Source organism: Amblyomma americanum, chromosome 1 (genome assembly GCF_052857255.1).
Source record: "Amblyomma americanum isolate KBUSLIRL-KWMA chromosome 1, ASM5285725v1, whole genome shotgun sequence".
In the NCBI taxonomy this organism is placed as follows: Eukaryota; Metazoa; Arthropoda; class Arachnida; order Ixodida; family Ixodidae; genus Amblyomma; species Amblyomma americanum.
This window is the reverse complement of record NC_135497.1, coordinates 454,266,015-454,281,887: the sequence shown is the minus strand read 5'-3', so window position 1 is coordinate 454,281,887 and position 15,873 is coordinate 454,266,015. Positions and strand designations below refer to the sequence as shown.

Here is a 15,873-nt window from a genome sequence, read left to right as displayed (position 1 = left end):
TACCAAGCCAACAGGAAGGCTTGGATGACGTCCAGCATATTTCAGTCCTGGCTTCATCAAATGGATCGGCGTTTTCGAGCTGAGAAACGGAAGGTCCTCATGGTTGTGGACAATTGCAGTGCTCACTGCAAGGTGTCGGGCCTGGAATGGATTAAGCTTGTGTTCCTCCCGCCGAATACAACCACAGCCCTTCAGCCCATGGACCAGGGCATAATCCAGCATATAAAATGCAAGTACAGAAAGCATGTATTGCAGCGCATGCTTCTCTGTATGGAAGCTGGGAAGAAGTACGACCTTACGCTCCTCAGCGCTTTGAACATTCTGGCGCACGAATGGGCCAACACGCCTACAGCAGTTACTGCGAACTGCTTTCGGCACAGCGGTTTTGTGCAACCGAACTGCGGTGTGGGGGAACTGCCGACAGAAGCAGCTGACGCAACCACAGAAGACGACAGCTGTTTCGACAGCGTTTTGCCTCCTGCCGTGCGGCTCGCGGATTACGTGTCCATCGATGATGGTGTCGCCATTGCCGGTCAGCTGACCGAGGACGAAATCCTCCAAGAAGTGACAGGCGCCGACAACGACGATTCGTCGGAAGATGACAGTTGTGAGCACCTGCCCCAAACGCCGAAGCGCACGGTGAAAGAAGCCGCAGAAGCCTTGTCCGTGCTGGAAGACTTCTGTGAACAAATTCCGGATGGTTCGCGTGCCGCGGAGCATCTGGCAGTCGTTAGAGCTATTGTAGCCGCTCAAATTCACCCGAAAAAGCAGACGACGATAACAAACTTCTTTGCCAAATAAAGGTATGTCATGCTGGGGCAAATTTCTTGTTTTTTGTGGTTCATTCGATATTTCGACATTCGGTTAATTCGACAATTTTTCACGGTCCCGTCAGTGTCGAATTAACGAGCTTTTACTGTAAATGCGGTGACCTTGCTGTCTAGCATGTACAGTGAAAGCACAACTTTGGGGTAAATACAGGCGCAAATCGTCGCCAGCAAGAGCAATTTGCCGCAAGGTAAAATCAGTGACATTTTTAAGCCGATTTCATCTGAATAGATTTTTTTGTACTTCACGGATTTTTCGGACTGTTCGATTATTCGGACCATTTTCCGGGTCCCTTCGAGTCCGAAAAATCGGTCAGCGACTGTATTACATGCCAACGACAATTATTGAAACGGAACAGTTCGGCAATTTCAAAACAAAACAAAAATGACAAAATCTATCTGAAAATGGCGATTATCTTTGCGAATACATCACTGTAGATCTCTTGCACGCTGAATGTTGCTTTGTTTTCATGCAGATGTGCATGAAAAGGGGGGGTTTTGATATGGCACATTTCAAGCTATTATGATGCCTTTTTTTCCCTTTTTGCTAAATTGTATGTGTGATTGCTGAATATGTGTGCATAATTCGGCTAATATGCATCATAAGTTTGCACTGATGAATGTCACTACATTGTTTTGTGGCGAATTTTTGTACACATTCGATGATTCACCGTGCTGCCAAGACAACCAACAAGCACTCCGTGCTTAGGCTACACAGGATACAAAAACTGATGCACTAAATTTAGATTAATAAATTTTGGTTTTTCACTTGATGAAAATAGCAGTGAACTACATCCAAAGAGGACAGCAACCATTGCATCTGTAACAGGACACTGAACCAGTTAAAAAAGAAAAGACATTACAGTGCTTTCAGGTGAACATAGGCTAAATGGCTAAATAATAATTTACCACACAGCTTCATTCCCCAATGGAACTAAAGAACGATTCACAATGTGTGGTGGCAAAGGGGCCAAACCCTGCACAAAGCATGACAGCGGTAAATTCAGTTCTTTTTTGGTGCTGATAATACTACCTGTTGACGAGAGGTAGACTGAGGGCAGTGTGGCACATTTTCCAGGCTGTCTCGAACTCCAGGAGATGCTGTGCCTTCATGTATCTTGTGGGGAGAAGCCAACTTGGGAGTGAAGACGGTCGGGTCTTGAGCTTCAGTAGATTCGTCAGCTTCGGATGTTTTCTCAACTTTGATCTGAACCACTCTCCCAGGAGCAAAAGAAGTGGTGTCGGGAGCAAGAGGAGTGGAGTCTTGAAGAAGTTCAGGGGGCACTTTGACTTCACGTTCCTCGAAAGAAGCCGGCATGGGAGCATAGAGAGGAGGAGGGCCTTGAAGTTCAAAAGACACGCTGTGTTCATATGACCACCTGGTTGAAGCCGCCTTGGCATTTGGAAAAGAGAGGAGAATAAAAGGTCATTTTCATTTTCAGTCCGAGCATACTTATTCTTTCCATATCTGCACAGTTTTGGAGGAGGTATTTGTGCTGTAAAGACCCCGCAGAATTCTATAAAATGCACTCCACAAGTATCGCATTTATGCCAATGTAACGCAACTTTTTCTACTGAAAATGAAAGTAGCTAGTGTGCTGGGCTGTTGTGCTGTGTTGGGTATTATGACCCATAAGCAACTAAGGCCATTATGCAGCAAGCTCAAGGTATAAGAAAGGTTCCTGCAGAGTTCTATAGAAATGTGAATAATTATTTTCTTCCATGTGCAGCCAGGAAGAAAAAAAAAAAACAGAAGAAAGGTGTTCACAAAACAACAGTCACAAAACATTTTATAAATGCTGGCACTGTCTTGCACGCAAGTTCAGCCAAGCGTGCTTGACTAAGTCCAAAGGACACTTTCACTACAACCGTTCTTTTTTTTATATTGGCACTATCTCAATGCTTCTTTGAATTTTTTACAAATTCATGAAACTCGCGAAGTGAATCAGCAATGCCGAACTTTCCTTGTTCCAACAAAGCTTGAGCTCGCTGAACCTGCTCCAAGCTTTTGTTCATCAACCCAGAAGATACTTCCTCAGCCCTCTTCAGGGTTGACCGACGTGATGCAACCTTTACATGCAACCGACATGATGTGCGAACATGAAGGAAGCAAACTCGGGAGAGGCCCTCACTATCCGAGCTGCACACAAAAAAGTGTGCCGGAAGTCACGCGCCTTCGCAAGGACTACTGCGAGCCTTTGGCCAACGACACAGCCATTAGTAACGCTGGGCGCAGCGGCGTCATCTGCGGCAATGCCTGCCGCGCATGCGCAAGCACGCTGAGACGGCGGCCAAGTAGGGGGAGCTGGCTTAAAAAAATGTGACTCACCGCCTCTCCTGAGTTCTTTCCTTCCTCCATGTGCGCGAATGAATTGGCTGCTAAATTCTACCATGAGCCAGCCCACCAGCACACTGGGTTGCCAACTGTGGAAACGTTTTAGTAGATTGCCAACTGAAAGCCTGAATGGTTCCAAAAATATTTGTTTTCCCGTGACCGTGTCTTCTTTTTGGAGCAGCTTCGGCACAATATTGATCAATTTGCCGCTTTTGGAGCAGACTGCCCCAGCAAAATGCAAATTTATCAGAATGGCGCAGCTGCAGCACCACTGCATAGGCCTACCAAAGGAAGCCCCAAAATTCAACAACACAATGCATCACATACTGGGGCAGCGGGAGTGCAGTGAGACTAGTCACAAGAGACTGCCCATGTGAAACAATCCTACCTTGTTCTAACTGGTTAAACTGATCTATGAAATCCCAACGCCAGCTAATGCTCAGCATGCCGCAGTGTGACACAGTATACTGCTAAACCCACAGCAGTGTCCACTGAACCCGGGTGAGCAACCCAAGCAGAGCACAAATACAATGAGTGCTGCATGCTAACGCAGCCTTTGCCTTCCCGTGCACTGAGTTGCGTTAACATGTATGCTGTAGGTTAATGAGCACACCGCACTTTTCAGTGATGTTTTAATATCACATTAAGCAGCAGCCAGACAATCAGTCGTGGCACTGCCAGCAGCGTAGTCAGGCTGATGATGAACTGATACAGGAAATCCGCTTCAGTCACTTGCGAATAATAAAAATTGACACAGGTTCGTCGCAATTCTGTCGAACCTTAACGCAAAGTGAAAGCCACTTTTCTGCAATTCTTTACTTTTATTTAAGCCTTATCGTTGCAGTTTTTAGTTTATTCTAGCACGATGGGCAAGCATCGTAATAGCTACACGGCTGGGAGTTAGCTTTCAAACACTGCAAGCCTGCGGAGGGCAGGAAATTCGACACGGCCGAGAAGTGCGTCTGACAATGGTGCAACCAAAAGGATGCACTGAGGAACACAAGCTGCAAAAAGTGCGTGTTCCAACGCAAGCCGTGCAAGTTTCCCGAACTGGAAGAAGAGTTGCTCTGCTAAGTGATGGAAGCGCGGAATAGCAGCTGCGCGTTGACAGCAGACATGCTGCGAGACTTCTTGTGGGATGAGCGTGCACCAGAGCACAGCACCAGCTCGGAGTCGGAACACTCCGCGAGTGACGAATGAACGCAGAATAAATGCCGCTCATTCCCTGATTGCTGTCTTTTTACTTAAAAAATTATTTTTTTTGCACATTGCGTGCATGGGCCACACCCGAAAATTAGCCCTCAAATCTGGAAAAAAAAGTGCAGCCCTTACACGCATTTATACGGTACAGATCTTCTTAGTGCTACACCTTGCCCTGCCTAGCACCTCCACATTCTGCACGATGCCAGGATGGGCACACATCATGAAGTCCAATTCATTCGCAGTCTCCCCATTATGGCTCTTCCACATCTGCTTGCTGTTTTCACATTCACAATAAAAGTAGCAATTCTTAGACCCTTGCTTTGCACGAATTCTACCAGCAGCTTTCCCATTATTCTTGGTGCTTTTGCCACAGTTGCTTGCAGCCTTCCGGCTTCCTCTCTACCTTTCCACCATCGCATCACATTGACTAGATGCCTGCACTGCCTTGAATTTGTACCTTTAACTGAGCTTGATTATGATGAACGCCACCATCTTGCCAACGCTAAAGAATTTCTCCAAGTAGCTGCCATGCTTTCACTGATCAAGAGCACTACTCCATATTCCCTCCTGCCTGGTAGACCTCATAAAACTCACTGTGTGCGAGAACAGGCCTTCTTCCGGCTCCATCGTTGAAAGAATCATGTCTTCAGAACCCTGTGCTTCATCAGACGATGTGGGCTCAGTTCGGTACCAAGGAACATCTTGATCCAAGTCAGCATGCCTAAGCAAGTATTCTGGATAAAATAAAGAAATGTTTACATCATATGGAAAAAAAAATCACGCATGAAGCATAAATATTGCAGATCCTTTATGCAGCCTGCTAAGCTGTTCATGTCTACTGCGTAAAGAACATAAAAAACAGTTCATTCACTCATCAGCCTTGACTTTCTGTCATCTAGTTTCAACCATGGCTTGTGTTAAGGTGGGAAACTGGTCTTAGAAAAAATAGTTTATTAACGACGTCACAATTCTGAGACCTTCAGGAAACGTATTTTTCTGTGCTGATAATTTTTCGTTCAATTTAATGCAAAACTGCTTGTGCAAAATGCTTGTGCACTTAAGTAATATGTTATGCAAGTTTTTTCTTAAGAGTTTTTAAGAAATTCTGCTGCAGGTAACTAGCTGGTATACGTGCTGTTGGTTTGCCTTGACGTCAAAGAATGCAATAGAAGTAAATTACCATCTTGCCTATCATAGGGTTCTGAAGTTGCCACTTCAGAAAAGAGAAATAAGGTGTGCATTCCCATTTCTGAAGTGGAAACAACTTTAAAAAGCCTGCAACTCAAGTTCCATGCCAGGCAGGATGGTACTTTCAACCTTATTGCATTCCTTGACGTCACAAAAAAGCAAAGGCAACCACTATATAGTGGTTAGAACAGATTTGCAATAATCAGTACTACAAATAAAAAAAAATTCCCCTTTGCCTTCCTTGGTATGTATAACACTGCATGCAAGAAATGGTCACTCAATTTTGCAGGCGACTACAAGATTGGGTTGTGTGTTGTGTTTTATGGCACATAGACAACTGAGGCCATCATGCGCCAAGAACAAGGTATAGGAAAAGTCTTTTGTTGAATATTATAGAAATGTAAAAATCATCCCTGGTGTAGAGGCCCTCAAACGTTAATACTACCTAGTGAACACACACAAATTGTAGAAATGGCTACTAGTAAAAGCTTTAAAGAGGGCTGGGTAACCTCAGTGGCTTTCCTTGGCTGTGCAAGGATATCGAGGCTCCCAACCAATCATTATAAAAGCCTGTCTCCTTTTCAGGCATGAGAAAGTGGCTGAGGCATGACAAAGTGGATGAGGTGTACTAAAATTCAAACAGACCAGTGGGTAAAAATTTAGTCTCTTGAGAAATTCCCTTCCGTTAAGAAAGATTTTTTAAAAACACTTGATATATCAACAATTGCATCATCTCCTAAAAGTAGTGCGGGATGAAAAGGAATGTATTCATTATAAAACTGAGTAAAGTACTTTTTCCTTACTTTTGCCACCTTCGCACAAGAAATTAAAATGTACTTAACCGTCGCTTCATGTCCGCATTTTTCACAGACAGGTTGATCTTCTTTTGTCAGTATAAAATTGTGTGTGAGGTGCGTGTCCTATATGAAGACGGCACATAATCACTTCCTTAAAACGTTCCTGGTGGGTGCAGGACTTTCATTCACCTATAGCTGGTATTACATTGTGTAATTTGTCATTTACTTAATTGTTCCATGCGGACTGCCATTTCTGTCTTATTTTACAATAAATTAAGTTGATGCAATCTTTGAACGGTATATTTACTTTCTTTACATGCTGATAACAAGCTTGAGCAGCGCAGAAGTCCGCTCTTTCGTTGCCTTTAATTCTGGTATGGCTTGGTACCCAGCAGAGTTTTACGTTTTGTCCTTTAGCTGTGGCTATTACTATGTTGTGTATGACATCACCAAGTATAGGAGTGACTGCATTTCCAGAGTGAAGGGCTGTAAGCACGCTTAGCGAGTGTGTATATAATACTGTTTGCGAAGTTCCCATTCACTATTTTTGTACGGCTCCAGATATCGCGTAACATTCGGCAGTGAAAATGGAGGCACACTGTGGAAGCCTTATTTCAATCCAATTCCCTTGTACCACTGCGCTTCCTAAGTTGGTATCTGTTTTTGAACCATCTGTATAAAAACTCAAAGTACTGTACTCTTCCTTAAGTGAAAGAAATTCTTGTATGTTGCTGTGGAGTTTGTTTCTTCTGGAAGTGTGTAAGAGTAAAATCGCAGATTGCAGGGAAATTGTGCCACGGAGGTAGTGCGTCCCGTCTTTGCGCAATACCAGGTAATGTGTTTAGGACGCCAAGATTCTGGCACATCTCTTCAAATCGCAAGAGCAATGGCCCGGTAGATTGAGGTTTGTTGTTAAAGAGCGTTCGAGATGGGCACTTCGTAGTTATATGGTAAAATAGATGTTTTTGTAGGGAACGGATTTTTAGAATGTATGAGCAGGTAAGCATGGTTCTTCTGTCTGTAAGTGATGGTTCATTAGTTTCTACATATAAGCTGTTTATGGGTGATGTCCGGTATGCACCAATAGCAAGACGTCAACCTAAATTATGCACTGGATCCAGTCGTTTAAGATACGATGCACTCGCTGACCCATATACTATACATCCGTAATCTAAGGCAGAGCGTACCACGGCGCAATAAATTTGCAAAAGACATGTCCTGTCAGCACCCCAACGTTTGCGTGACAGTACCTTGAGTATTATTAGGGATCCAGAGGAGGCTTTCTTTTTCAGTGCGTTTATATGGGGCAGGAAAGTGAGTTTTTTATCAAAGGTTATCCCTAGAAATTTGTGCTCATTTTTGACGGGTATCTGTGTTCCGTTCAGGTGTATGAATGGGTAGACTTGTATGCCGCGTTTCAGCGAGAAAAGGATGGCTACTGTTTTCTGTGCGGAAAATTGGAAACCGTTCTGATCTGCCCATGTCACTAGTTTGGCCATTGTCAACTGTATTTGTCTCTCGCATGTTGCAATGTTTGAGGATGTGCAGGCTATTTCAACATCATCAACGTACACGGAATACAGGATGGACTTTGGGATTATTTTACTTATGGAATTCTTTTTTATAATAAACTATGTTGTGCTTAAAATACATCCCTGAGGAACCCCGTCCTCTTGAACAAAGCTCCTGGGCAGGGTTGATCCCAGGTGTAATTGAAATGAGCGGTCGAAAGGAAGTCAGTGAGGCAGTTTAACATCCTACCGCGGATACCTAGGTTGCCCAGGTCGCGGAGAATCCCAAACCTCCAGGTTGTATCATACGCTTTCTCCATATCGAAGAAAACGGCAAGACAGTGCTGTTTGTGTATACAAGCTTCTCTTATTGTGTTTTCGAGGCGGACAAAATGCTCTGTCGTTGAGCATCCCTTTTTATAACCGCATTGATGGGCATCAAGAAGTTTGCGGGTTTCAAGGACAAATGTTAATCTTATATTAAGGACACTTTCAAAAGATTTCGCGAGACAGCTTATGAGGGCTATCAGCCTATAGCTACTTGGGGAAGTTGGTGGTTTTCAAGGTTTCAGGAATGGCACTATGATGGCTTTCTTCCACGCTTTAGGTATTTTTCCTTCTGTGAATATTTTATTAAAGAAATTCAGGAGTTCCTCTATGGCAGGCTGGGAAAGATGGGCAAGCATTTCGTAGTGCATCTGATTGGGTCCTGGTGCAGTTTTTTTTCCGGCAGACAGTACTCTATTTCTTGGAGAATAATTAAATTGTATTTTTCCTTTCCCCCTCCACTTGTTGGAAGTTTTCGTTTTTCAGCTATATTTTTGTGTTTAAGAAAAGACTGCGTACAGTGAGAAGAACTGGAGATTGCAGCGAAGTGTTCCCCCAAAATGTCTGCCTGTTTCCCTATGCATGTTTGTGTGCCAGGTGTTGTTAGAAGAGGAACTGTAAACGGTGAGAAGCTGCCATTTAATTTTCGAACTTGCTCCCACATTTTTTTAATGTGATTTGACTGTTTCAAGAAGAAATGTAACTCTGCCATGAGGCTTTCTCGGCACTGCGACGGACGTACCGAGCTCTGGCTCTTGCCTTTTTAAAATGTACGAGGTTTTCTTGTGTTGGGTACCTGCGAAATTTACCCCAAGCTCTATTTTGTTTTTTTGCTTCCTTGCATTCCTTTGTCCACCACACTTTGTTTTTGCCGCACCACTCCTGAAGACTGAGGAATAGCCAAGTGTGTGGCAGTAATTATACAATTCGTGAACATTCGTTTATCTCATCGATGCTGAGGTTTTCTAAAGCTACGTATATCTTCTAAATTGGCTTGTGCTCTAAAAATTTAGCAGTCTGCTAAATGCAGCTTCCAAGGTCGCGGTTTAGTTGGGATGATTTCTGGTGCGGATGTCAAACGTTTTAACACAGGAAGGTGATCACTGCCATATGTGTTGTCGATAACATCCCATTTAAAATCGTTACAAACAGATGGTGAACTAAAAGACAAATCTAAACAGCTCATATTTCCTGAGGTTGGAGAGCAGTATGTGGCCTTTTCCGTGTTTAAAAGACATAATTGTTTGTGAGAATAAAATCTTCCAATTGTTTGCCCCCTAGAGTCGCAGCGGTCGCTTCCCCAAAAAGGGGAGTGAGCGTTAAAATCCCAACTACCAGATGTGGCTCTGGAAGTTCATCTATCACTTCTTGTAGGTCATGAACTGTTATTGTAAAATGTGGAGGAATGTATATGGAACAGATTGTTAGTATTTTGTAGCTGACGATGCTGACTGCTACCGCCTCAAGTTTTGTTTTGAGCTTGATTTCTTGAGCAGAGACGCCACTTTGAACGACAATTGCGACGCCTCCCGAGATACGATTTGCCTGCTCTCGATCGCGTCTAAAAGTTTTATATTGGTTCAGGATATGCACATGTTGTGGACCAAGATTGGTCTCCTGAAGACATGAAACTATGGGTAACATTGACCCTAAAATATGTGTTATGTCACTGTAATTCCACATAAGTCCTCTACAATTCCAGAGAATTAAAAAAGCCATGTTTATGCTTTTGAGAGGAAATGAAAGGGGATTTACTTATGTGGTATGCCCATTATGAGGGGCCTGTCTTTTTTTCGCTCAAAAGAGCTGTTCCACCGCTGCAGAGTGGGCGGACATCCATCACCTCGGCAGAGGTGCTGGAGGACCGCGCAGCCGCGGTTGTGTTAGTATCAGGCCTCTCCCGACGGGGGGAAGTCCTGTGGGATGCCGACCCATCGTCCGGCACTCCCTGCTTTGTCAATGGCAGGGCAGCTTTCGCTGTCCCTGCCTAGGACGTGGATGGCCCTGCCATAGGCTCGGTGGGAGTGGCCTTGGCAGGTGCCGGAGTGCTGTGTGGTGCTATGCCCCTGCGCACTACATCAGCGAAGGTTGTTTTTTTTTTGCTGTGAAGGAGAATGTGTTCGTAAGCGCAAAACGCCCTCTCGCTTCTTTAAATGAAATGTTTTCCTTCGTCTTTATGGTGATTATCTCTTTTTTCTTCCAGGACGGACACGCCCTGGAATATGCAGCATGGTCTCCTTCACAGTTTGCGCAGTGCGGGGCTGCGTCACATTCATCGGAATGGTGATCCTTCGAGGCAAATTTTGCGCAAGTTTTGCGACCGCTGCAACTCTGCGAGCCGTGGCCGAACCTTTGACAATTCAAACATCTGCGGGGGTTAGGTATATATGGTCTTACATTAACTTTCAAATATCCCACGTCGATGTGTCGGGCAATGTGCTGGTGTTGAAAGTAACGATCAAGTGCTTTGTGTCTACTTCCTTATTGTCCTTCTGGATCTTGATTCGGTGCACATCTATGCCGTCCTGGTCGCTGAGCCCTTCGAGCATTTCTTTTTCAGTGATGTGTACAAAATCAGTTTGATATTACGCCTCGGACAGTGTTCAGTGATCGATGTGCTGTTATGAAGACCGGGATGTCCTCTATAGAAGCAATGTTTGAAAGTTTTGAGCACTAGATGCACTCACGCAGTTCAAGGAGAAGGTCACCGCTGGCCATTTTTGAGACCTTGTAGCCAGGGATTAAGGTATCGGTTAAACATTTAGACACAAGAAATGGAGATACTATTCTTGCTCGTTTTTCATCGCTTTGACTGTGGATTACGTGAAACTTGGTGAATGTTGGTTTCTTTTTGGCAAAAAAATCTGCTGCTTCGTTCCGCCCTCTCTTCGCTCTTCGTTCCGCCCTCTCTTCGTTCCGCGCTCTCTTGAGAGAGCGATCTGGTTTTGAAAGGAGGGGAGCCATAAAAAAAATTTAGTTCTTCGGTCATGGTGCCAGCCACCCACCACGGAGTCCATCAAGGGGACAGGACGGGAACTTGAAAGCAAATCCTGCTCACGCCAGCTGTACACCTCAACTATAACCAAATATGACGCAATTCAGGGTAGTTGGTCACACAAGGTTAACCCTCGCCGCCAGGAGAAAAGGAAAAACCAAGAAGTGAGTAGGAGACAGGATAGTTGTGAGAAAGAAGAAAGGAAAGCAAAAGACGGGGAGGAGGATAGGAAAAGGCAACTGCCGATTTCCCCCGGTCGGGTCAGGCCGGAGGTGCCGTCTACAAGAAGCTGGGGACAAAGTAGTGTGTTGCCTACGCCGAGGGGCCTTAAAGGGGCTGCGAAACACCGCTTGAACGGATGCTGGTTACGATTCAGATGGATTCTTTATGTCACACAGATGCTGACGCAAAAAGAATTACGAGAATCGATGCATAGGAACGGGAGTTATTCAATGAAGAAATTTCAAAATACAAGCAAACAAAATGCTGTCCTCGATTTTCGTGCAGCTTCCCATTCCCATTTCACTCTCCCAATGACGACACTCAGGGCGACCAATCAAAACAGCCTATCTGAGCACGTGGCGGAAGTTTGCACTCCATGGTTGCCTGTTCTCTGTAACTCGTTCATGCCAAGGCTGATAGCGCTGTTTGCATGGTTACAACTACGATGTGAACGCCCAGCTGACCCAGCGATGCTTCACTGTCACGTCGACGGCGCAGAAGGGAACACTGATCAGTGACGTTCCCTTACTTATGAATCCAAACTCGAGCGCGAGATACTGCGACGGTGTGACAGCCTGCGCAAGATATCAGACACATTTAGCATAGCGCGTACCGCTACTGCTTACCGCCAACCATCGCTCCTAGCGCACTGGTTGGCCACGGCGAGCAAGGAGCATGCCGCACTGTTGACGGGAATGTGGCGCCATCTGGCGCCACCGCCCGGTGATTCTCCACAAACTTATGATGCGCACTGCCTGCTAAATGTAGAACGAATGCATCCTTCCTTGGGACCGAAACGAATGCCTATAGAGTGCAATGGCTCGATCAGATCGATTCCGCAAAGCCGCTCTCAGATACATAGAGAGTAGACATAAGTGTTTAGTGCTAGGTCGTAGGATGTTTACAGGGAGGCGCAAAGTCCTCGGATGCAAAAAGTAGCCAGTGCCTCTGGTGGCGTGTTTTTGTTTTACTTGATTTACAGTGCTTTTATCCAGGGCAAACAAGCAGGTTTTGTTAATGTAATATAAAACACAAAAACTAGACAAAATGTATTTCTAGTTATTAACCCAATCATCAAGCTCGCGCAAAGTGATGTCATATCCGCTGCTAAAAACCGCCACTGTATGGTGACACCGTCAGCGCCACGAATTGGTTTTTGCGAGCTAATTAAAATATTAAAAACCACGGTATGCGCGGTACGACCGATGCTAATAACATCACTAACTCATTCTATGCAACCAATAGGCAAAACAATGCACTGAAAATGTGTTTTGGGGCCCCTTTAAAGGTCCAAACGCTCGGCATCAGATCAACCACCAGGATCCCCTTTTCCTCGAACACGGCGATGCCACGCACGGCTAGGCGGGGTGCTCGGGTCTGTGGTGATGCACTATTCACCATCATCCCTTGGGGGCAGACGCCCCCCTGCGGGGACTGCAAGATTGGAGTAAAACTCTCCCAAATTGCTAGTGACAGCTTTGTGGTCACTGAAGGCACTGTGCACATTTCAGAAAATAACCACATGGGCACAATGACCTAGGTGTTTGTAACAGCTGCTGTTAGATAAAAATAAGGGGACATCACAGCATCAATAACTTAACGGCACGATCACACACAAGTGAATACGCACAAGGAAGAAAAAAAAAATGACAATCCCCTTTTTTTCAACACAAGACTACAATGCACTGAACGAACTGTAGTAAAGATAAAATGTCGGACCTACGGCAGGCAAGCTCTTCACCACTACTTCCTTCTTGCAAAAATTTTTTCTTGGCAAAATACTGATTGAACGTGTATGTTAGCAAAAACCACTACCTAAGTCGTCTTTGGGAAACCGCCGGTACTGGAAATTCTTTTCGGGTGTAATGCCTCGCCAGCTCTTCACCACTTCTAGTCGCATTTTGTTCGTCGCTGCACGAAACCTCTGCTTTGCTTCTGTGCCGTCACATGGCTTCCGTCGCTTCTTCTCCTGATGCCAGGCCTGCAGGAAGGTGATGTGCTTCAAAATACATGGCAGAGCAAACAGGATGGAATTGCATGCACTGCTTCCCTTGCCCTCTCAACAGCAGACTGCCCCATTGCAACTAAGGTCGGCAGGATGCACACTTGCAAGCATTAATGTGCGACACCTGCCACGGCTCACCTGTATTCCACACAAGAAAGCATCGCACATTTACCTTCAAGCTGTCACCACAAGCCACTGGCATGCATTTGCCATTGACATGCCCTTTTTTTCCCCAATGGTCCCAAATGTGCTATCGCCTTGGATTCTCATATGAACCTAGCACTTCGTGGCATGTGTCTTCGAACATTAGTGGCAGCAGAGCACTTTTTTTCTGCACCATCTCAAGACCCCCGGCGGTCGAAATTTCCGGAGCCCTTCACTACGGCGTCCCTCATAGCCCGAGACGCTTTGGGACGTTAAACCCCCGTAAACCAAACCATCAAGGCAACAAGGAAGAAAATTCAAGCCACAGTAACTACTATAAGCATTACCCTTCTGAGATGCTGGAGAATGATGCTCACCGAAACTTTTAATCAAGGTTCTTAGAGGAACACCGATGGCAAATTAAAGGTGGCATGTAAAGACAGGCTACCACATTCTAACAAAGAGGCTAATTTGACTGAAAGCGGAGCTTTGGTAGGTTAAGAAAGGTAAAAGAATCAAAGTAGATTCCCTTTAAGATGAACCTGAAGGGACAATGAAAATATGCTAGTGATAAGATAAAGGCAAAATGGTGATTATATCCAGTAAAACCTCATTTATATGTTCCCGGTTTGTACGCTCAAAATTGCAGATATTAAAAATGTCCCTTAAAGGATTCACACTATATTTCTCCCAGTTAATACATTCCCAGATAACATGATTTCCCAGCTACTGCATTTAAAATTTCGACAAATTGCGGCCACATAATATGCTTACTGACTTAACACACATGTGCAAACATACAAATGAGTCGAACATGAGGGCATGCGACAAGAAAAGCTGAAATGCGAGAGCAATCACCCGCCATGGTGGCTTCTCTGCACTGCCTAGATGCAACGAGGCGAAGCACCACCATCACTAACAACAACAAATATAAAAACGACACGCTAGCACTTAAGAGAGGTTTTTCAGGGACGCGACACGGAGAGAAAAAAAGCTTAGGTTTCTTCTCAGGGCAAGGGAGCAAAGCCTCTGCGAACTACAGCGATGTGGTTATATACAAGCGGGTTAGATCTGGGGAGTACAGCTTAAAAACCAGAAATGGTGCAACAATAAGCTGCCGCAGTGGCTTTTCTGCAGTACATAAGTGCTGAGGGGCGAAGCACCCGTAAATAAAGAAGAGATTTTGGTTACTTTGTCATTGCTGTCGATGAACCGGATGCATTACAAAGTCTCTTCCACGCTTAAAATAGCGCCGACACAGACTGAATTCTGCAAGCACTAGAAAAGGACTTGTTCAGAACTTTCACCAAGAAATGCTGACAGACATTTTTGTAAAGCGAAATTGTCAATAAATGTCTTTGTACCTCATTCAACAGCTACATTTCTCAAAATCAGCTGGTTTGGATCATACATTTTCCTGGATAATAAGTTTTTTTCCACAAATTTTAAAAATCATATCACCGAGGTTTTACTGAATATCAAGAGCACCGAGGAGTAAGGGCATGAAAAATCTCACATCCTACTTGAAAATGGCACTGGTTTAGTTTCTCTTCTTCAGTTCTCTCCCTTCCTCATTGACCACTACTTGTAAGTAGGTGCTGTGAGCAGGCGCGCCTCACATCTGCCCACCCGCCACAGGAGACACAAACTCAGTGCCAATACGTGGCCATTTCAGATTTCTGTGCAGTGAAAATCCATGCTGTAAATACCACGTCAGTTTAAAACTCAGCTTCCATGTCAAACTGACTAGCAGATGCGCTCAACCTCTAAATGCCTTTTCATCTGCCGGAGACAACGCGTGGCACACGATGCGTGGGTGACACCAAGGCCTGATCATGTCAGATCACCGCGTCACGCTCAGACTGGTGCCATGCCTTACCTACCCACACCCGCAAGAGCGCTTTCCCGCAACTTCTTGTAAAAGCACGGGGATGCTACCTTGCAAAGGTGAGTGGAAGCACAGAACCTCTCCTGTGCGGGCACATTTTTTTGCCATGGAAGCATTCCGTCAAATTTTTTCTCTAGCCTGCCTCGAGATTGCCTTGCCGATGCTCGACGAGTACTGTTGCGAGGAGTTGCCGTGGGTCACGAACACCTTGAAAGTTCGTCTTAACCGAAGGAAATGTGAAATAATTCGCCCTAAGTGGAAACCATATGTTCTCATCTTGTTCACCTTATTCAAGAATTCATCTTAACAGGGTTTGTGTTAACAAGAATCTACGGTACAGGTACTGCTACCATCGACCATTTCCATAAGCAACCTGCAGTGCGTGTGCGGATCCCTAAAGCTAGGCTACACCGCCATTCACTTTCACACAG

At 45.0% G+C, this 15,873-nt stretch overlaps 1 protein-coding gene across 1 annotated transcript in view; it reads right to left on the bottom strand.

The window, feature by feature from the left end:
* Window positions 1–15,873, bottom strand: part of LOC144116012 (uncharacterized) — a 51,546-nt gene that overhangs the window by 29,413 nt on the left and 6,260 nt on the right. Inside the window, exons 3-5 of the mRNA XM_077650671.1 lie at window positions 13,221–13,386; window positions 4,960–5,099; window positions 1,861–2,220 (exon numbers count right to left, since the gene is read on the bottom strand). Of these exons, the coding sequence (XP_077506797.1) occupies window positions 1,861–2,220; window positions 4,960–5,099; window positions 13,221–13,386 (666 nt within the window). The remainder of the gene's footprint in view (window positions 1–1,860; window positions 2,221–4,959; window positions 5,100–13,220; window positions 13,387–15,873) is intronic.